This window comes from Emydura macquarii, unplaced genomic scaffold (genome assembly GCF_026122565.2).
Source record: "Emydura macquarii macquarii isolate MOO-44397 ecotype Brisbane River unplaced genomic scaffold, CSIRO-AGI_Emac_v2 contig_3345, whole genome shotgun sequence".
Lineage (NCBI taxonomy): Eukaryota > Metazoa > Chordata > Testudines > Chelidae > Emydura > Emydura macquarii.
Window position 1 is genome coordinate 6,543,273 of NW_027133482.1, and position 22,923 is coordinate 6,566,195.

Here is a 22,923-nt window from a genome sequence, read left to right on the forward strand (position 1 = left end):
ACTGCATGCTGGGGCGGAGTATTACACCTCCTGGACATACAGGGGTTGTAAAGAGAGGTTTCCCTCCTGGCCATGGAAAGCACAGACACAGCTGTGTGAACTCGCATGCCAGCCTGGCCCGTCAGTGAAGACTTCAGGGCACATCCATGGCTGTGCTCCTGTTTGAGGACAGCCCTAAACTTCACAGGGCCCCATTCAGAGGGGCTGGGGCTCTGCATTTCCCAAGGGTAAGTGGATTTCTGAGTGTCTAAGGGGAATAAAGTGTGCACTAGAAAAAGCAAGTACCAGGAGAGGGTGAAGAGGCATATCTTGGGGCAGCCCATCTCCTATCGCGTACTTAAAATTTCCACTGTCTCCCAGACCACAATCCCGCTGAAGTCAACAGCAAAATCCCCATAGACATCACGGAGAACAGGATCAGTCCCCGAGTGCCCACGTTTCACCACGTCGGACTCCCTTGCACCAGCTCACTGACGTGTACCTGACACGTCCCCGCCGAATCGGGCCCTGGGAGGCAGCTCTTCACTCTCCGATTGTGCAGCCCGGCCCCTGGTCCCTGCAGAATTGTTCCCTGCAGCATCTGGATGGAGACTGAAACTCGAGCAACGCAGATGGTGAGGTGTCCCCCGCCCCATACCCCCTTGGGCCTGTGATCCACAGGCTTGTGGGAGCGCTGGCAGAAGAATGGCGTGCGGTGTCTCGTTGGCAGACTTGTAGAGATTCTTTACTTGGCACGCAGCGCACTGCGTCGGGGGCGCTCAGCTGCTCTGGAAAATCAGGTCCTTTGTTTGAAAGTCAGACTGGGGGAGCCCCATGCAAAAACACAGCTACTGGCCAAAAGCCTTCTTCTCAGCAGCCCGTCATCCCCCTGGGCAAATCCAGATCGGTTCTGTCTGAACGTCAGACACCAAACCCTACTGCAGCACTTGGGTTCGGTTCGGGTAACGGCTCATCCCCGGAGAACTAGACAGGATCTCTCAAGTCGCTCAGCTGCGAACGAGGCTCAGAGCCGGTAATTACACAGCAGCAGTGAGCAGCGTCTCCCACAGGTGCCTTTGCCTTAGCAGCGCTTTTGAAGGCATGCAAAAAGCCAGGCCCAAGGGAACCCTCGCAATCGCTCTTTGTGAACAAGACCTTCTCCACTGCCAGCAGGAGGAGGATGGTCTCCCCAGGGAGCTTTCCTCAGCGCCCCCCTAGGTTTGTGGGGGAAGCTTTAAGCCCTGTTCTGCTCTCTGCTGCTTGAATCGTAGATGGATTTTAGCCTCCGTTCTGCTGCTCTTTGTTCCAGCGTCGGTGGGTTTGATTTCAGGCTTGCATGCTCTGTCCGCAACCTTCACCAAAGAGCATGAACACTTGGATTGTATCTAGTGCTTTTCAGCCACGGCTTTGTGCGCTTTGCAAAGGGCAAGTGTAATTCTTCCCATTTGCACTGACGTGAAGGCCTGAAAGGACCATTATAACCCTCTGGTCTGACCTACCTCCTGCATAACGCCAGCCAATTTCAGCCAGCGATTCCTGCAGCGGGTGCAGTACCTTGTGGTTGAACTTCTCTTTCAAAAGGACAACCCATTTCGAGATAAAGACTCCAAGTGACGGAGAATCCACTGCATGCCTCGGTAAATTGTTCCAGGCATTAATTGCCCTCACTGTTAAAAGCTGAGACATTTTCCCACGCTGAACTTTACTGACTAACCTCCAGCCATTAGCTCTTGTTGTGCCTTTGTCAGGCAGATTAAAGAGCCCTTGAGGATCGATGTTTCCTATGGGGAAACTGAGGAAGAGTAGATGGAGCTCTGAAAAGCAACGCTGTACCACTGGCACCTTCCTGCACAGCAGATCTGCTCCCTGCATGGAGTGAATCATGTTTTCCAAGCTGAGCCACAAACACATTTTTAGTGTCTTTACTCCTACTAGCCCTGTGGTACCCACAGCAGAAGGAACCAGAGTCCGTCCTGCCTGGAGCATCATCAACAGAAGAGTTAACTACGTTCCCAGCGCAAAATCCCAATGTAGGTGACAGAGAATCCAGCTCGACTCGCAGCCCAGAGGAGGCTTCTGTAGGTCCGGCAGTTGGAGACACTTTCTTACTTGTCAACTGAGCAGATTTTATGCAAAGAATAAGGAGCCCCACAATGCTCCTTGGAGTCACCGTTTGGAGAGCCTCGACGTAGGCGTCTTGCCCCAGGCTGCAGAGTGAGTGGCAGAAATGGAATCAGAACCCAGGGGTCCAGACTCACAGGCCGCTGCTTTGTCGGTGACTGCCTGATGTGCGTAGGTCTGTGTGTGTTTGTGTGTTTCTCTCTGTTGTGGCCTTGCTGACTGGTGTAATTTGAGATAAAAGCCAAAAGGGAAATGGACCTATTCCCTGCCCCTTGCCGCTGGCAGGGCCAATTCTCCATAGATTCAGGCATCACCTTCCCAGCTGCTCCCGCTATGAAGCATTTAGCATGGCTTACTTCTTTCCTTAGGCACCAGCTGCTCCAGACATCCGTGTGGTCTCCCCGTCTGCCCCGTCGACAGGGTTTGAAAGGAGGCTGCTGACGATCCAGGCACTTTCATTTGTGATGCTTCAGACCAGCGCTTTGTTCTAGCAAGGGGAAGCTTCATGACCTCAGCTGAGCCACATGGAGACTGGGGGGATGTCTGGGCATGGCCAACGGCATCCTAAAGGGGCAGACGTTCCAGCCTGTGCCCGTAGGGCCCGGGCCATTTCCACAGGGAGGGCGCTGGCTATGGCTAAGGGGCTAGGAAATCAACTTGAGGACCAGAGAAGGTTTCTAGCGGCGGTGGGAGATACAAGCTGTTGTATCGACCCGGGAACCCTTTCCCGATCCCCTAGCAGCAATGCAGTCTGCACCTCGCCCTCGCTCTCCCAGAAGGGGTCCCTCTCGAGAGCGCGCGTCTGGAAGGAACTGGCCGTGCCGAGTCAGCGGCGGGGAGGGGGTGAGTGCAGCGCAGGGGCCAGGCAGGGCATTGCTGAGAGAGACGCAGAACATACAAAGCTAAGGGGGCTGGGACTCCAGCAGGACTGGGAAAGGAAAGAGCAGACGCGGGCCAGAGGGTCAGGCTGCCTGCTGGGGGATGGAGGGGTGGAGAACAAACCCCTCGAGTGCCGTAGCGCCGGCAGGGTTAAAGGGGAACCGTCACCCCTGTGCAGACCTGAGCAGCGGCACCTGGCTGCCCTCCTTTCCAACTGGTGCTGCTCCCACTGCAGGGAGAAGCCCAGCCGCCCCGTCTGCTGGTGCCTGGCTCGCGTTCCGCGCCCCGAGTCCAAGCCAAGCCGCGCAGAACCGGTGAGGCCCCAGGAGCTTCTAGGCCATGGGGACACTGCTGTTCCTGGTGTCGTCGCCGGCTGGCCGAGGCGGGAGAGGAGCGGCACACAGACGAGTTGGGGTCACTCGCTCCCGGCCAGCACAGAGAGGAGACACCAGGCTGGGCCGGCTGGGCCGTGGCACAAGGGGAGTCTCACAGCAGGACTCCCTCTGCCCCCCTTGGTGACATCTCCAGCACTGGCAACTTAAATGGCTCCTGGCAACTTCTCCTCAGCTTCGGCATGACAAGCGGATGGTGGCTTAGGAGACTCGGCCAGTCCTTTCCCTGCCTGTTTGCTCACACGATGTCACCGCTCTGAGCGAACACTTCCTCTTCCCCAAATCCTGCCAGCTGGGCCCCACACGCCCCGGGACTGGGCTCACTAAAAAGCAGAGATAGGATCGCTGCTCTTGCCCCCTCAGTAGCCTGGCCACAAGGCGATACGGGGGGGCCGTGGATGGGGAACTGGAATGGGAGGCTGAGAACTTAGTTTCTCTTCCTGGCTCTGCTACTGGCCCACTGTGCAACCCTGGGCATGTTCCCTTCCTACAAGCAGAAGATGGGCTGGGAAAGCAAATCCCTTGGTTATTTCTTTAACAATTAGCAAATGTGGCAGAGAACGACAAAAGTGGGTTTAGGGTTTAAGTCCTGTGTCTCAGAAGTACGGAAATCCTACTTACCAGGAATAAAGCCTCTACCTGGAAGGATTAATGGGTTCAATACAGATTTCCTTTGTAAATTGTCAGATCTGGAAGCAGCCTAGCTGTAACCAGGCACAACATAAACTTGCCATCAGCCCGGCGCACAAGGAATGTTCATTAGAGGAAAATGATCCCGAACACGCAGTTCAAGAACCAGAGGAATCTGTGACACAGACACAAACCTCTGTCTAGACACCCCCACACGGACTCAGAGGCAGAGATTCTCAAGGTAATTCATGTCGTTGTTTGTGCTTAACTGTTCTGCTGCAGAAGCTGCACTTCACTGACAGCCGAGAGCCATTAAACTAACCATATGCCGGGTCCACAGAATCGGTTTCAGACACTAACTCGCTGGTTGGATCCAATTCACCTCCAGCGAGAGGAAGGAATTTACCTACTGGACTTCCGGTTCTGCAGAGCCCAGAGAAGACCAACACGACCCCTTTCAGTTTTCAGTGTGACCCAAAGTCACCTGGTCCACATCAACTACAGTACAAGTGCATATTTGCGTGTGCATACACACACACACACACACACAGTTTTGAGCTGAACAAACTGCCTTTTGTTGTATTAAGCCCCTCTGACCCAGCAAACCCCGTACGATTTACCAATTAACTGTACATACACAATAGTCCCGCTTGCCTGTGCCAGCTTCACAAAATCCCCTCTGCAATGCCTGCCATCAAAGCCCCGCTGGGGTCAAGCTGCCAGCTCGCTGCCGCCTACGCGAGCCCACGGCTGCTTTTTAATAACTCCCTCTTCCCCTGAGCCTGAGCTAAAATTCTCTCAGAAAAAACGTGGCGGCATGACCAGCGCTTTAAACAGCAGAGCTCTTTAAACCCGGATTGCAGGGGACAAAAACCCTAGCACCCCCTCCCTCCCCCGAGCATCACTGCAGAGAGTTTAAATCTGTGGCGAGGGGGTTCGTTTCTGTGCGCCCGTGTTATCTCTGGGGACGTGATTTAGCTGAGCAGCAGAATTTGCTAAGCTCCTGGGCGTCACCCCCGGGAAAGGAGGGACCCTGCTTGGATGCTCTCTGACAGCGTCCTACAGAGCGGGAGGGGACAAGCGGGCAACACCTTTGTCCATGCCGCCCTCCCCGGATGGCTCCCAACCCTGCAGAGGAAGCAGCGCAAGGCCTCAGGATGGGTGCAAGAGCGGATTGTTTGTTGCATGAGCCCTCTGCAAAGGGGCGAGTCTTCCTGCATCGCCAGGACAACCTGCCAGAACGGCCAGTGCCGCGTCTGAGCCATCCCCGGTCTGAACAGGCTCAGGGAGCTGGGGCAGCAAGACACTCCGGGGGGAGGGGGTCTTGCCTCAGCTCTCTCGGATCCGAACCTCGGGGGCAGGCTGATGTTGGGTGGGAGTCAGACAGGTGGGCAGGGCCAGGCATGCAATGGGCTGGCTGCAAGAGTCCCGGGGGAAGGGACTGGATGGTCCCTTCTACCCCTGGAACCTGAGAAGCAACAGTTTGAGCGATGAGCGCACAGCCACTCCCAAAGGGGGGGCAGGCAAGAACCCCCCCCCCACTAGCAAACAGACCCAACACTGCCCCAACCAGCCAAGCAGGCCCCAGATCTCAAGGAGGGGTGGAGGCAGGAAGGATTCCCAACACCCCCTGCACATCAGCGAGTGTCGCCGGCCCAGCCACAGACCAGAAGACCTGGAGTTTGTGCCATCCAGACAGCACTCTGGATTTCTGGACGCGCCCGGTGCTGTACAAATCTGCTGTGTTTGCCATGCACCGTCCTCGCACTGGGAAAGAGTTCTAGGCCACGGAGAGGAGACAGGGCAGGTGAGGCAGCTACTCCCAACACGCCTCCCAACGGGGACTTCACAGACTTGAGGGTGGAGGCAAAAGTCGTGCTTCTGCGCCCCAGGCACAGCCACAGGGCAGGAGTCGGACGTTGCCGGTCAGACCCAGCCCGCTGGCGCACTTCAGCCGTTTCCCTCTCGCTTCGGCTCTCAGGGGCCGGCCGTAGACCCCAGTGCCCAGTGAAAGAGGCAGGAAAGGGGCCCCCGACTGATTGCTCTGTCGCAGGGCTGGCGGGCTGCGCTGGTGGGACGCCAGACACCAGTGGAGCCCTCTGGGAACGCTTTGAGAGCCAGCTGCCGTACTCAGGTCCCCCGCGCCCACGAAGCCCCCAACTGCGGGAGATGATGAGCAACCCACGGCGAGGGCAACCCTTCCCAACTGCCCCCGCTGCCGGGGCAGATCACGAAGAACTCCACCCACTGTTCTGCGGGGCAGCTCCTTCCAACAGCACGAGTGGGCAGAGCGTGGGGGGGAGGATGAGTGGGCAGCCACTTCCTGCCTCGGTGACCCTTGGACAGGGAGACCCAGGGACGGAGGTGCAGGAATGGCAAGGCCACGGCCCGCGGGGGAGATGTGTGAATACAGAATCCTTCCCTCCGTGGAAACGGGGCCACCCTGGCTTGGTCGGGGAAGAGGACTTAGTTTTGCATGTACAGATCTTGTTTAGTCTGCAGGGCTGTTCTTCACATGGGTTTGAACAGGAGCCCCCTTCCATCCAGTGCGCAGCGCATCTACGAACTGAACCGAGGGCCCCCTCCAAGGCCCAGGGGTTCTTTGGGTCTATGGATGCTTGATCAGGCTCTAATTGTCCAGATTTCTGGACAGAAGAGAGGGAAGGGCTGAGTGCCATTAGCAGACCGGGAGAGAGGAAGCAAAGAACAGATCTGAATGATGGTGAATTCAATGGATTCATCACCCGGTGTCAGCGGACAACTGGAAATGTATTTCCTTATGTTATCTGTGGCACTCAGGCACCTCACATAGGGGCACCAACTTCCCTTTGACGGAGGTCCAGCCACACACGTAAACCTCCTGTATCCTGCGGAGCATGGCGTGCATCGTTACTTGTCATCAACAGCTATATATCGATGTCAGAACTTATTTATTAGCACAACGAGACTCTTGCCCAATATCAGCTGGATATTCTCTTTGCAATCAAACATGGAACTGGCTGCCTTCTCCTTCCGTGTCCTACCATTGAGACTCAGCTGCTGCAGACAGCGGACCGTGGAGTAGTCAACGTTTTTTGTTTAAAAAAAATATATATATATCACATTTAAGTATTTAAGCTTCGTGATGTTTTCCTTTTTTAACTCCTACACTAGGAAAGTCAGCAACGGATATGGGAGAGGAGAGAACAGAAATCTACCTTCCTTTGCTCCTACCAAGTGCTTTGGTTTTGAAATCAGAGCCTCAATGTTATAAACAGGCAAAGGACTGCTTTTAAAAAACAGAGGCTAGGCACGATGCTCAATGAGCTGCTGTACGAAAACGCCGCAGAGGAAGGTTTTCCGATGTACACGGTGGGGACAGACACACAGTTCCCACTGAAAGGCAGCTGGAGTTCACCTCTCCTGGAGGTCATCAGTTCTGTCCCACTTCAAAAGCTTGCTGGCTCCCCAAGATATCCTTGGGCAGACTCTTTGGGAAACTACTTGGCCCTCTCAAAACGGTAGGGCTGCTAATGAGCAGCACCTCCTGGAAAACAGTGTTGTCAGCGTAGGCTGCGTGCGCGTCCCCCCCGTGTCGGTCCTAGCCCAGCTCTGCGCAGGTAACCGAGACAGCGCTCACGATCGAATGAATCGAGACAACCGCGGATTCGCTGAGCAACGAAGGCAGCCGGGCCAGGTTTATGGCAGTTGAAGCACAATGAGAAGCGACCTGTAGAGTAGCTACCGGTGCACTTCAAATACAAGCGCTCCGTTACAATGGACTCAGCACAACTTAACGGTGGGACTTTCCATTATCCCCTAGGCCGGACGACATCATTCCCTCTGACACCCCCTTTTATACACTGCCACAGACCATTCCGTTCTGCCCCCTCTGACGTGGGTAGTCGCCACCCTCTTGACGTAGTCTAATACCCCCCCTCACCTTGCGCTGGATGGTTCGGGCAAAACATCTCTAGTTGTCATGTTATCAGACACTTCTATCCATAGAAGTGTCATTTCAGGGCTCAGATGGCCCTTGTTATCTCTTGGGTGTTAGGATGCCCTGGTACCTTCTGCACCGGCTACGTATTTTTAGTCATGTTTGGATGTTAGCAATGGTTTGGAAACATCTGTGTTTGCAGTCTCAGCTCTACTTCGTGCCAGTTTCTGTGAGCTCGTAAGTTCACAGCCTGCCTCCTATTCATGGCTTTTTCCACGTTAGACCTTATGCCAGAGCCTGTTCTGTTAAGTTTCAGGCCTCACGCTCTCCCTTTCTACTATACCCAGCAGAGGATGGAAAAATCTTGCTGGTCGCATGTGACCAGCAGGTGGTCCTGGCTCACAGCCCGTATCCATCCGATAACGGGCTGCGAGGACGCCGGTGCACCCAGGTCAGAGGGCAGCATCTGTACCATGGCAGCTTGTTGGATCAACGGGAGCCACAGAGAAACAGTCACAGGGTTACTGAGCCGTTTACAGGAAACGCAGCGTTCTGGGACTAGGAGGAATCCCCAGCGAAATGCAGCCACTTTAATTAGAGTCCCAGCTTTCTTAGAGCCAAGGGCGCCTTGCTCGGGTCACAGATCTCTCTGCCAAGGCAGAACCAGGGCCAACTCCATCTGGCCTGCTGCTCCCAGAAGCAGCTGAATTATGTTGAGGATTTGGCATGCTGGAAGCCTGCAGGCCTGCTATTGAGATCACGCAGATGACTTCTTTGCAAGTTTGTCACAGGCCAGAGGAGAGGCAATAGCTATGACAACCACCATATTTCCACGAGAGTCGCAACAAGCCGGCTCGCCCTTCAGGACAGCCTTCCAAGAACCAACGCCGGACACTCCAGGGTAATGCAGAATTCAAAAGGAGACCTACGGGATATGCCACTTGGGTGAACTTGCAGTTCTTTCCTTCTCGGTGCCGATCTCTTTGTGCAGGTCAAAGCATCGTTGTCATTAAGGCAGCAGTGCTAGGGTTCGGTCCGGGGTCAGCTCTTCCATTGTTTGTTTCACAGAGGGCCAAGCTACGATCCGGGCCCCCTTGTGCCGGCCTCTGTCCAGACAGACAGTGTGAGACGGTCCCTGCCACACACGGCACACACTCTAATGGACCAGCTTCCCCTCCCGCCCAGTGTGTGACTCAGACACCGAGGAACCACCTTCCCACCTCCCGAGAGCACTCAGCAGGTCTGAGGCAGGGCTAGAAAGAGAGCCCAGGTCCCCCAGTCCTGTGCTGTACCCAATGGAGCACTTGGGCTCCACCGTGTCTCAGGCGCCTATAACCTTGCGTGGGGTGAATTTAAGAAAGGAGGGGAAAAAAAATGAAACCGTCAAGTCCTGCAGGCCCCGAGATCTGTGCAGCTCTGACGGATTCTCCCAAGGGAAAAGGGTGGAAACTCCATCGCCTGGGATGTCTGGAACCAGCCTCGAAAATAACACGCCAGCAAAAGCTCAATAGGCAGCCTGGCCGAGACGCGAACCAGCCAGCAAAGCTTTTCAACCCTCCGGTCCCAATTCCTCCAGATCCCAGACCCTGAAGCCTCGTGAAGGGCTCACACAGTGAGTGCTTCTATCATGCGCTTTGCTCGGAGCTTTGGTCCAGGGTGGACACCGCCCAGCCCCACCTCCTGCATCAGCGGGTTATTCTGCACATCTGGCCACACGCATTGCTCTGGGGTGCACGTGATACGGCACAGGCCCCAATAGGATGCTCAACGATCTAGGTCAGTGACCCCCACATTTTTTATGTCGTGCCCCCACCTTTATCCCTGCCACACCCCTCAACCTCACCCAACTGGGGCTGGGAGCAGGGCCATGGTTGGGAACAGGGGCTGGGAGCGGGGCCGGGGGCCAAGCCGGGGAATTGGGGCCGGCAGCCACGGCTGGGAGCTGAGCTGAGGTTGGAGGCAGGGTTGAGGGGAGGGATGGAGCAGAGCTTGGAGAACAGAGGCGGCACTCCCTTCCCACCCCCCCATGGGGGCTGGCCCGGCCCTGCCGTGCCCCCTAATGTTCCTCCATGCCCCCCTGGGGGTGGCACCCCACAGATTGAAGACCTCTGATCTAGGTACTTTTATAGCCCCATCACTTCAGTCTGAGCACCCCGGGTCCCCGAAGATTAGCCTCTGAAGTGAGCTCCAAGCTGGGGAAGAAAGAGCTGACTTGAGTGCCTACCTCCGGTAGGACCACCCCGGGCTTTGACGACAGGCTGCTTCTGTTTGCTCTCCTAGTTCAGTCGCTGAGGACAAGACAAAAGGCCGTTTCCGACAGAGCCCGTTGCTCCCGGATGCCCAGCTCAGCCCTCCAAACGCATCCGGGGCGGACATACCGAAGTCCGGCCCAGCAAGGCGGGTGGAACAGAGGGTCACAGCCAGAGCAGAAGGTATTTTTCTCCCCTCACCAGTGTTGCTTTGACCCACTGACATTTGCTCGTTGAATTTTGCTCTAACTTCTCTGGCTACTCCGCTGCGGCAGGGAAATGAGCCCAGCCTCCCAGCAGGAGCGGCACCAAAAACCCCTCCACCTTTCCCCTGGGTCGGTGCCTCCTCCCCCCGCACTAGATTTCACTGGCAGGGAACTGATGAGCACTCGACGGACATGCTGGGCGAGTGGCTCTACCTCCTGCCATAACAAATGCGAGCAGCCCAGGCTGCTAACTGGGGGCCAGCTGTGCCGGCTCTTTCCACATAGCCAAGGTGTCTCTGTGGGGCCAAGACCGCACCAACTCATTGAACAAAAACCACAGGGGACCGGGAATAACCCCCAGTCCCTGCTCACTGGATTGGAATTGGAGTTTTGGAAGCTAAGAGACTCCCCACCCCATTATTCGACTCATGCACTGTGGCGATAAAGGTAAAATAAGTACCAGGATCACGAGACAGGCTCACCTGGTCCTTCTGACATCAGGCTCCGAGATGCTGTGGTGAGGAATGCTACATCCAGGCGTGCTCCATGTTTTGCCAACGGTTCCCCATTTCCGCTCCTTGCTAGTGGTCCCTGCTGGTTTGTTCCTCAGAGGAAGGCACTGCTAACAGCTAACACCCCAGCCATGGGCTACTGAAAAAACCCAGCACGTCTCTGACTGTCCTTGCACGGTTGGGAGCTCTCCGCTGAAAGATGTCAGCCGTCTAATCCGCTTCTGCCCTCCAGGCAATTTGTGCTTTTTTGTCAGTCGGGCGATGACGCAGCCCTGGCACAAGCAAAACCTCGCTAAGCCGCCCAGTGAAATCAATCAACAAATGGACTACTGTTGAGTGTCCCATTTCTGGGCATGATCTCACTCTCTCTCTCTCACACACACCCACCCACCCGGGTTGCAAGTCTGGGCTCCTGGGTTCATGGCCCCTGACAATTTCTCTGCATCTGTTTCCACCCGCTAAATGAAATGAGGCAGCACACTCTTGGTCAGGTGCTTTGAGATCCATGGTACGGAAGGGTTATTGGTACAAAGAATTAGCAGGATCACATACAAGTGTCTGGAAGTGCCTGGGTAGGGACCAGTCCAGAACGGGCAGGGAGATGGATGGAATGATCCCATAAGTCTTTTCCGGCTCTGAGCGCTGAAATGGTTTGGTGCGTCACAGAACCTGCCCGGGTGGGGCGGAATCAGGCACTGTCTCTCCAAGTCATTCAACCAGAAACACGCGCAGGTGAAGAGAGAGGTTAGGACAACTTGGGACAAGAGGTGGGGCGGGAAAGGACGCATCAAAGCAGAACAGTGGAATGCAGCACAGCTGGATTTGCATGGGTAACCTGGCAGCTGGGACACTCAAGGGGGAATAAAGATAAGCCCTTCGCAACACAGGATGTGTGTGTGTCCCCCGTTGGCACTAGAGCTAGACAGAGAAGATACAGGGGTAAAAACAGGGAAATTAACTCAGGTAGCCTCACAGTCTGGGGTGTGATCAGTGACACAGGCAGCAGCACACACGCCTGTGCAAGACAATGCATGTGCACGCGAGCCGGGATCTGCACACTCAGCTTCCCCAGGCCTGGCATTTTCTTGTGCATTCTGGGCACTTTTGCAGATTTGGGGCCCAAGAAGGAGGTGAGAGTCCAGGGACAGGGGGAGGCCACAAGCCCCTCAGCCGCTGCATCAAAAGGTCGGACCCCAGCTGGAGGACTCAGTCCAGGGGACAACCAAGGCAGCCTCACGGGCGTGGCTTCATGGACAAAGATCACACAGATGCCAGAAGGGAGCCGAGAGCAGATGCAAGTGATCTCCCAGCCTCTCTGTGGACCCAGCCCAGGTCTCCCCTACATACTGGCTGCACAGCTGCCCCAGTTGCTAATGGGGTCGCACAGCGTGGGGTGGGGCGCTGTGTTGTTGCATGTCACCCCTCCTGGAGAGGCTGAGAAGGTTGTTGGCACAAAGGGCCCCATTGCCAGCTGACTGCTATGGTGTGGTAATCACTCACACTCACACACACACAGATTTCACCCCCTAACAGCTCCTGCTGCTGGATGGTGTGGACAGAACCTTGGACAGCTCCACGACCAAACCTAATGATTCAAGCAGTGCACCCCAAACACAGAACCCAGCCAAGATGACCCCACAAAATTTGAAGGGTCTCTGTAACAGCCTGGCACGGTTCCTCCCACCCGACAAGCTGCTGTTGAATCTGCTAGGAAAGGGTTATGTGGCTCAGAAGCAGATGGGAGAGGCTCTCTGGGGAGAGAAGATCTAGGGAGTGGGCTGAGCACTTATGAGGGAGGAACCGTGGGAGACAGGTTTGAGCTGAACCTTGTTATCTTACTATGGATGGATTTGGACCATCCCAGTTGAGAAAGGCAAAGTGAGGGGGTGACTCACCATTAATTTAAAATCTGACAGTCTCACTTCGGGAACTGGAAATTAATGCCATCTATATTATCCCCAGAAAGCTTTCTGAGTGGAAGTGCTGGCTTGCAGGCATTCCAGTCCAGTATTATCAGCTACAAGCACATGCAGCAGGACCCAAAATAGGGTCAACGGCCATAATGGGAGAAAGGGATTTCACTATAAAACAGCCATGCCCTCCTCATGGCTTCTGTTCACAGCACCCCACCCCCCACCCCAATACATCTCCCGTCCCAGAGTGTCCATGACTGCACCATCAGGAAGGAAGAGCCCCCAGCCTTCCTCTGAACGGGTCATTTCTAAAGAACGGTGAATGCTGAGTCACAAGAGACAGCTGTAACAAAAAGCCACAGCACAAGCTGTGAGCTGCTTTCCACCCAGTTAGAGTTTAGTGGAAACACCAGGATTCTTTCTGCCGTTAATTAAAATCCAGCGCAATCAGCTAAAATTAAAGCAGTTAAATAACCAGGATTAACGACCACGTCACGTTTAATGCCGCAGCTGCAGAAGCACAAAGAGAATCTAGAAACTGAACTCTCTGGAGCAGGGCAGACACAGCACCCATCGCTCTGCAGCCCCAATCCTGACAGTGTCACCACAACGGAGACAATCCGTTCTTACTCCACTCAGAAATCTTATCCCCAGAACTGCGCACGTGCCATTAACCTACAGAACTCATTGCTGCAGGACACTAGAGGCAAATAGCTCAGGGTTAGATTGTGCCATGCACCTTGTACCCTTTCAAGGGAGGCAGGGGGAGAAAGGTTCCCCCCTCCCCCAGACGATACTCTTGATGGGAGACCTGGCTCTGGGGCCCCGGGGTGGAAGCATAAGTGTTTACTCCGCTGCCTAAGCAAGTGGGCTGGGAAGGGAAAGGGGTTCTCACACACTGGCCAAAGTGGCTGATCCAGCAAGGGGAGTGGATGCGAGGTTACTAATTTAATGCTGGTATAAGACAGGAGCCAATAATTACCCACCTATCTACAAGCAGAGAAGGAAGAATTTGGAGTATCCGTATCCGTGAGCTACCCTCCTCCTGAGGCAGTGCAGTTTACTCCAGACCTGTGCTCCAACTCACATCTTGTCCCTTAGTAAATCCCCCGAAGGAGTCTCTGTGGTTAAAAAACCCAGCAGCTAATTGCACTCGTTGAAATGAGATCGTGTACTTACTGGACATTTATACACACATGGGAGGAAAACAAGATCTGTTTGGAAAGGGTCCAGCAACCATCACATATTCCATCACATCAGTGCGGACAACAGAACTGCTGCCAGGAGAGTCCCAAACTCTGCAGTAACACAGCAGCAGGGCCGGGCAGAAATGGAGGCGAGCACGGGCAGAGGCTGCAGGCAGTGGTGGCGCCATGTACCCGTAGATAACCCTTCCTCTCTTTAATCCCCAAATTGATGGCCTTTCCCAATGACATTCAGAGGGACATGGGGGACGTTTGGTGCCACGCGCTGAACTGTTCTAGGATTAGCTGAAGCAGATCGTTTGACTGGCACCAAATGGCTCAGGGTTTGCTTTCTAGAAACAGGAGCAGCACTCTGCACTGGAAAGTGGATTGGAGATTGGCACCAACTTCGCTCTGCCAGAGATGCCAGCCTTCTCCACCCACCATGCTTCTGCTTTGGGAGTAAGCCAACTGGACTATTAGAGATCAGGATGAGACTTAACGCGAGAGGCAAATTATCCCACAGCTGCCGCTACTGGCTTCTTGCCTCTTCCTTGGCAGCTCTGGTGCTGGCCACTGTTGAGAGACACCGGGCTAGACGGATTTTAGGTCTGCTCCAATCTGGCTGTTCCCAGGTTCTTACAAATCAGTTTCTTCCTCAAACATCTCCATAGTTCCTCCCAGAATACACCATACATCCATAAAGCCACCACCTTATCCTCCTGCAAATCCCCCAAGCCCCACCAGCTGGCCACGGCTATGCAGGCCACAGACTTTGGCTACTGTTTACTGTGCAATTTGTTTAATGGTGGTCTTGCCTCCCTGCCTCTCTTTGTATCATCCCCCAGCTGCATGTTGTCACAACCAAGACCGGGAGCTCCTTGGCGCAAGGGCTGTCTTTTCATTCCACAGATGTGCAGCGCCTAGCACAATCCCCGACTGCAGCCGCGAGGGGCTAACAGAATGCAAGCTAAGTAATAATATTCACCACAGTTTTCATGGCAAAGACAAAGCGGTGTATCAAGCGTCACAGCCACGTGACGGGATTCTTTTCTGTTAAAAAGAATGCGTTTCATGACCAACACTTGCGGCGTGAGATTACAAGGTTAAAATCAGAGACTGAATCAGAGGAGAAATTCCTTTGCTACCGGCAGCGAGAGACTCCCCACAACAGGTGACTGACTCACGACATTCGGGGACACTCACTATTATTCCCATGTTAATGTGTGGGCAGCGTGTAACAAGGCATCGCGCAGGGAAGAATGCCTTCCACCTACCGTGACTCCGTCTACAGAGCAACATGCTGTCATTGTAGGGAAGAACTTTTTACTTATGAAGGACACCCACAAAAGATTGTGTTTGTTGTGTGCAGGTTTGCACCGTAACGCCCAACCCTCCAGAACATTCACTGCAGTGGGAACAAATGAATGCTAGAATCAGGTTTCACTTCAAAGAGTAAATGTGCAATGACCCAGCAGGCAGAGTGTCAACAGCAGAAATGTGTATAGGTTCAACACAATGAGCTTCAGCTGCTAACGATCCAATGAAATGCATTATGAGGCTACAGCAGGTTTCAAACATCCTCTCTCTCACCGCGTTAAAAGTGTTTTTAATTCACAACAACAGAAGTGACAGGAGGGTCAGATTCTGATCTCAGTGTTAATCTGCCAACACTGGGAGTTGCTCCAAAGTTACACCTGAGCTCCTAAGATCAGAACTGGCCCCAAAATCTTTAAAACGGTGTTTAGCCTTTTCTTGGTAGGAACACAGCTGACCCTGTGTACTGTTTTCTTCTTTGACTGTGTTTCTCAAATACTATAAACCTCAAACAAGTGCAACACCCTAACAAAGCATCAGGTCCCCCTCTAGCAGCTAGAGCAACAGAGGATAACTACCTACTACTGCTGGCAGCTGACATCATTACTCCTTTAGCTCAACTGATAAAAACAGCAGTGCTACTGTTCAGAAGTTCAAACCCTGCTTATGACCCAGGCTGGGATGAGAGAAGGTGTTAGGTGAACCGAGATGAAGTTATTTTTCAAAGCATTTTTGAAGAAATCATTACTTCTGTGCCAAAACATTTGTCTTTTTTTCCTTCGAACTCCATTTAGACAAAACAAACTTTTTAAACAAAACCTGCAGCCGGTCTTTGATTACATATGGCAAAGTCATAAATGCAGCACTCCTAGCCCAAGTATTAACCCCACTGTTCCGGCCAAATTTCACTTCAGGTTTCTTCCATTCCGCCTACTTAGACAGTAATTCCTGTTCCTGTTGGGTCTGGCATTCTTCAGTTCCTGCCCTGTGTAGCACTGCCAGGTCCTGCCGCCAAGTTCCATCCCCGAGGAATCTGCATTTCAATGAGGAGTGATGCCATCCCCATACAATGCAGAATACGTTATCATCCTTCAGGAGTAAGCAATGCTATAAAAGCACAAGAGCTCGCAACCAAACAACATCTTAAGCATTAGCTGTTTCCAAGCAATGCGAGCTGTGCTCTGCTCCAGAGGCACCTGCTTCTCAGTGAAGGAGGAATAGAGAAAGTGCCAGACCAGATCAGATCAACATTCTACCTACTCTGGGATCATGGCTATGATTTGTGTGTGTGTATTGTATCTCCATATACATCCCCTCACCCACCGACCTGATCTGGACATTAGGAGGCCTAGTGAGCACTCAGAAAGTGCTTTGAAGGACCAATCTTCAGTTTGTTCCTGTAGCACAAAATCTCACCTTCAAGTTAAAGCCATTAGTCTCCACACCACTTAAACCATCAACACTGGGCTTCCATCAGACTTGCATGATCCATGGGCCGTATGCCGGTCCCTGCAGAGACATGACCATCGCCCAGCTCCGCCACGTGACCTTGGGAGAGTTTCTTCCCCTCTGTGACTCTATTTCCCCTGCCAGTCTTTGTCCGGTCTATTTAGACAGGGAGCTCTTTGGGGCAGGGACTGCTTCATGAGGTGTGTATAGAGCGCATTGCCCAGCAGGGACCCTAGCGACAACCGGCTGCAATAAATATAGCTCTCTGCAATCCCCGTCTCTAGGGAGACCGGATAGCAAGCGTGAAAAACTGGGGCACTTTTGGAGGGGAGGGATGGGCTGAGGGCTATGTTGCATATATAAGACAAAGCCCCTAATATCAAGACGGTCCCACTAATATCGGGACGTCCGGTCACCTGCCCGTCTCCCACATGACAGCACCTGCAATTATCACTGTGACACCCCAAACAGCCCAGAACATTACTGTGCAATAATTAAACCCCCCGTCAGCAGGGTTTAAACCTCAGCCCTGCCGCAGTCGTCTGCCACTTGTGCTGAAGCTGTGGCTCCGTTTGCCAGGAGGAGCAGACTTTCATCTGCTCTTTGGACCTGCCACTGGGGTGGGTGGGCGACTTTACAATCGTGTTACATTTGCATCATCAGGGAGCTGCAATGGGCACCAACCAAATCACATGCTAAACGGCTTCTACCACGCTGATGGCAGGGTAGCCAGGTGTCCCTGGAAGGCAGGAACGTCGCTATTTTAAGGGCACATTCTGAGGATCCTTTTGGGTTAGTCGTAAGAAGGGCCATACGGGGTCAGACCAATGGTCCATCTAGCCCAGGATCCCTGTCTTCTGACAAGGGCCAATGCCAGCTGTTTCCGAGGGAATGAACAGAATGATCCATCCCCCGTCTTCCAGTCCCAGCATCCGGCAGTCAGAGATTTAAGGACACCCAGAGCATGGGGTTGCATCCCTGACCATGCTGCCTAGTAGCCAAGGATGGACCTGTCCTCCACGAAATGATCTAGTTCTCTCTTGAACCCAGTTATACTTTCAGCCTTCACAACGTCCCCCGGCAATGAGTTCCACAGGCCGGCTGTGCGCTGTGTGAAGTGTACTTCCCTGTGTTTGTTTTAAAGCTGCTGCCTGCTAATGTCATTGGGTCACCCTGGCTCTTGTGTTATGTGAAGGTGTAAGTAACACTTTCCTATTCACTTTCTCCGCCCAGTCATGATTCTATACACCTCTTATCATAACCCCTTAGTCATCTCTTTTCTAAGCTGAAAAGTCCCAGTCTTTTTAATCTCTCCTCACATGGAAGCTGTTCCATACCCCTACTTATTTTTGTTGCCCTTCTCAGTACCTCTTCCAATTCTAGTGTATCTTTTTTGGGGATGGGGCAACCAGAGCGGCCCGCAGTATTCAAGGTGCGGGCGTGGATTTATACAGTGGCTTTATGATATTCTCTGTCTTATTATCTACTTCATTCCTAATATTCTGTTCACCTTTTTTGACGGCTGCTACACATTGAGTGGATGTTTCCAGAGAACTATCCACAAGGACTCCAAGATCTCTCTCTTGAGTGGCAACAGCTAATTTAGACCCCATCATTTTGTATGCATAGTAGAGATTTTTTTTTTTCCAGTGTGCATTACTTGGCATTTAATTTGTGCAAGTGAATTTCATCGGCCATTGTGTTGCCCAGTCACCCAGTTTGGTGAGATCCCTTTGTAACGCTTCGCAGTCTGCTTTGGACTTAGCTATCTTAAGTAATTTTATATCGCCTGCAAATGTTGCCACCTCACTGTTCCAGACTGTTTATGAAGATGTTGAACAGCACAGGTAGCAGCACAGACCCTTGGGGGAACCCACTCTTTACCTCCCTCCACTGTGAAAACTGAGCGTTTATTCCTTCTCTTTGCCCTTTGTTTTCTGTCTTTTAACCAGTTACTGATCCAGGAAAGGCCTCCCCTCTTCTCCCACGCCTGCCTACTTCGCTTAAAGAGGGATCTAGTCAAAGGCTTTCTGAAAGTCGACATCACCGTGGTCCACACGCCTGTCGACACCTTCAAAGAATTCTAATGCTAACCCTGCGGGGACAATGAGATTCTTCACCAGCTGGCTGAGTGCATGCGCTCCTCTAACGCCTCCCTACATCAGGCACGGCACATGCCGACACCCCATCCTTCTAATAAATCATTCTGCTGCTCCACCCCCTTCCTCCCTAGAGTCCAAGCCACAGGGAAGGAGAGGGAGATGCGATGCCTTTTTCTCTTCCATTCCACACACACATGCCTCTGCCACCCCAAATCCCAGCCAAACCCACCTCCCGCGCCCGGCAATCAGGAGCCACTAACAGTCACCAGTAATGCAGGGAGTATTAAGGAAAGAAAGACGTTCAGAGCATCTGGAGATCACAGGGTCTATAAAAATAAAGCTCTCTGAGTAAACACGTTTACCCTTCTGATTCTCAGTAGGCTGGCGCCAGAAGGGGCAGATCTTACCTTCAGACACTGGTGTGATGCTGATGACTTTAAGGTTCAGGTTTGGAAGCGGAACAGCACAGACATCCTTCCCCAGCCTTTCCATGGGAGGCAGAAGAAACGTGATTTCGTATTTGTGCAATACCTTCAGAAACCCCACCTGGAAGGGGGAAGAAAAATGCAGGTTGCAAGGTCTCCTTTGCCATCACACTGAATACTTCACAGCAACAACACTGACTATGGCATTAAAACAACAAGGTGCCAACAAGAGAGAAACCAAATCCACGGGAACCAAAGCCTAGTTTGAGGGGCAGGGTAGTAATTGTGATTCTCTGTATTACAGTTGTCCCAGCTCCTCATTGTGTCAGGTGCTGTACAAATACCTAGAGTGAGACAGTCCCAGTCTTGGAGAGTTTACAAATCTAAATAGGTAAGATGGAGAAAGGAAGGATTATCACTGCCATCACACAGAGGGGAAACTGAGGTATACAGTCAGAAAGGGCAAAGCAGGAAATAGAAGTCAGATCACCAGACTCCCAGTCCAGTGCCTTAGCCATGAGACCACCTGAAACAAACGGTTAGAACAAGGCACTGGGGAGTCAGAAGCTCTGAGCTTTCCTCCCGGTTCTTCCGCCAACTCAACGTGGTCTTTGTGGCTCCGTGCCTCAGTTTCCCCATCTGAAAACTGGAGATGGATGGCTTCACAAATGTGGGAGCAATGCTTGGAGGGTGTCCAACGAACGTCCTTGTACAAGGACAAAGCGTCGCTTGGGGCTTGGGCTGGAGCCAAAGAAAAAGAATGGGTGGGTGGAATATGCTTCTCTTTCATGTCCCAGGTTATTGAACCCAAGCCACAAAGAAAAGGCAGGTGTCACTGCAGCTCGACAGGCAGAGACTGTACTAGGTTTGTGAGGAAAGTCCCCAGGTTGATTTGCTGCTGGGGCGGGTTCCTTAGATATCAAGAAAATCCTCCACTGATGTTCACTGGCTAGGATGAGGGGGCCTGCCCGGCACAGCTGAGCGAAGGAACCGGGGTTGTGTCACACAGCAGGGTGCAGGAGACCAGGTGCGCATGAAAACCTTGGTCTCATTAGGAGGTAAAACACAGCACCCAGGCCCTGATCCAAACCCCTCTGTCCCTATGCACCCTACATCAGTGACAACACCTAAAGCGGGAGAGGTGCGTAGAGCTGATCAAAAAATCCACCTCACTTTTTTTTTAGTTTGTTTGTTTTGTTTTACAAAATGGAATTTTTCATGGAAAAAAATTGTGGTTTAGTCAAAAAAACGGTTTCATGTTTTTACCAAAATAAATTTTAAAAAAAAGAAAGTTTTTTCTGTTTTAGTAACTGAAAAATCAAAAATTGCACCATTCACCACTTCCTAACATCATAAAAAATGGAAAAATTAAGACTCTGAATAAATGTAAGTTAAAGTATATAACCGCTTAAACAAGCAAATACACGTAGTGTATCCGCCTGGTTACCAAAAGGAAGCACCAAGTTTAGTGTAAAGGCTACATCTAGCTGCAAATCAACGTTTTAATGGTTACCAACCAGTGAAATAAATCAACCTTTCTTTAGGAAAATAACTACAGAGTACAAATGAAAAATATGATTAAAATAGTTTTCTGCCTGCTGATTTACATCATGATTAAAATCAGTGATTTACATCATGATTATCTTTAAAAAAGGGAAGAAGAAGGATTCAGGGAACTACAGACCAGTCAGCCCCATCTCAGTCCCTAGAAAAATCATGGAGCAGGTCCTCAGGGAATCCATTTTGAGGCACTTGGAAGAGAGGAAGGTGATCAGGAACAGTCAGCATGGATTCACCAAGGGCAAGTCATGCCTGACCAACCTGATTGCCTTCTACGAAGAGGTGACTGGCTCTGTGGATGTAGGGAAGGCGGGGGACGTGATATACCTTGACTTTAGCAAAGCTTTTGATACAGTCTCCCACAGTATTCTTATCAGCAAGTTAAAGAAGTATGGGTTGGATGAATGGACTATAAAATGCATAGAGAACTGCCTAGATCATCGGGCTCAATGGGTAGTGATCAATGGCTCCATGTCTAGCTGGCAGCCGGTCACAAGCAGAGTGCCCCAGGGGTCGATGCTGGGGCCTGTTTTGTTCACATCTTCATTAATGATCTGGAGGATGGGGTAGATTGCACCCTCAGCAAGTTTGCAGATGACACTAAGCTGGGGGGAGTGGTAGATACCCTGGAAGGTAGGGATAGGATACAGAGTGACCTAGACAAACTGGAGGATTGGCCAAAAGAAATCTGATGAGGTTCAACAAGGACAAGTGCAGAGTCCTTCACTTAGGACGGAAGAATCCCATGCACAGCTACAGACTGGGGACCGACGGGCTAGGCAGCAGTTCTGCAGAAAAGGACCTGGAGGTAACAGTGGATAAGAAGCTGGATCTGAGTCAGCAGTGTGCCCTGGTTGCCAAGAAGGCTAATAGCATATTGGGCTGCATTAGTAGGAGCATTGCCAGCAGGTCGCGGGAAGTGATTATTCCCCTCTATTTGGCACTGGTGAGGCCACATTTGGAATATTGCGTCCAGTTTTGGGCCCCCCACTACAAAAAGGATGTGGACAAATTGGAGAGAAAGTCCAGCGGAGGACAACAAAAATGATGAGGGGGCTGGAGCACAGGACTTATGAGGAGAGGCTGAGGGAACTGGGCTTGTTCAGTCTGCAGAAGAGAAGAATGAGGGGGGATTTGATAGCAGCCTTTAACTACCTGAAAGGGGGTTCCAGGGAGGATGGGGCTAGGCTGTTCTCAGTGGTGGCAGGTGACAGAACAAGGAGCAATGGTCTCAAGTTGCAGGGGGGGGAGGTCTAGATTGGATATCAGGAAAAACAATTTCCCTAGGCAGGTGGTGAAGCACTGGAATGGGTTACCTGGGGAGGTGGTGGAATCTCCATCTTCAGAGGTTTTTAAGGCCTGGCTTGACAAAGCCCTGGCTGGGATGGTTTAGTTGGGGTTGGTCCTGCTTTGAGCAGGGGGTTGGACTAGATACCTCCTGAGGTCCCTTCCAACCCTAATCTGCTATGATTTTATTATTAAAATCAGTGATTTAAATCACTTTGATTTAAATCAATCCATTCTCCCAAAAAACAATATTTGGGGGATTGGGAAGGTTTGATGAGAACTTGAAAACACTAAAGGAAAGTTTTAAACAACGATGTAGTTCAGACATTTTTCACACCACCAAAAAATAGTTTCCCAACCAGCTCCTGACGGGGGAGGAGACAGGGCGCCCAGGGATGTGAGAGGCACCTGTTTGCATCAACCAGACACTCCACATCCAGATCGGCCACAAACACATGAAGAAGCAGTGATCGCTGTACAGGAGCAGGAGCTGGCTGGAGCCAAGCCCCAGGGAGATGCCAGTTGCTACAGGGTGTCTCTCCCTTGAATGAAGGTGACAATCACCATCTTGGCCCACACACAGGGGACTGAACCAGGGACCGCCCTGCTCTCTACCTTGGGCTGTTAACAACTCTGGGGATGAACAGAGGGGAACCTGTGACACACTCCCCGGTGGGTTGCATAAACCCTTCTCTGGCCCTTGTTAATTGTGGCCCTTTCCTTGTTATACCCTGCATTGTCCACACCCGTCTTTCCAATCCGTGTGAATTTTTGCCAGAACGCACGAGTCTACTTAGAG

General features: G+C 52.3%; 1 protein-coding gene across 1 annotated transcript in view; it reads right to left on the reverse strand.

Annotated features, from left to right (window-relative positions):
* ADISSP (adipose secreted signaling protein) overlaps positions 1-22,923 on the reverse strand; it is a 127,931-nt gene that overhangs the window by 27,744 nt on the left and 77,264 nt on the right. The window contains exon 5 of the mRNA XM_067533594.1: positions 19,260-19,398. Within this exon, the coding sequence (XP_067389695.1) occupies positions 19,260-19,398 (139 nt within the window). The remainder of the gene's footprint in view (positions 1-19,259; positions 19,399-22,923) is intronic.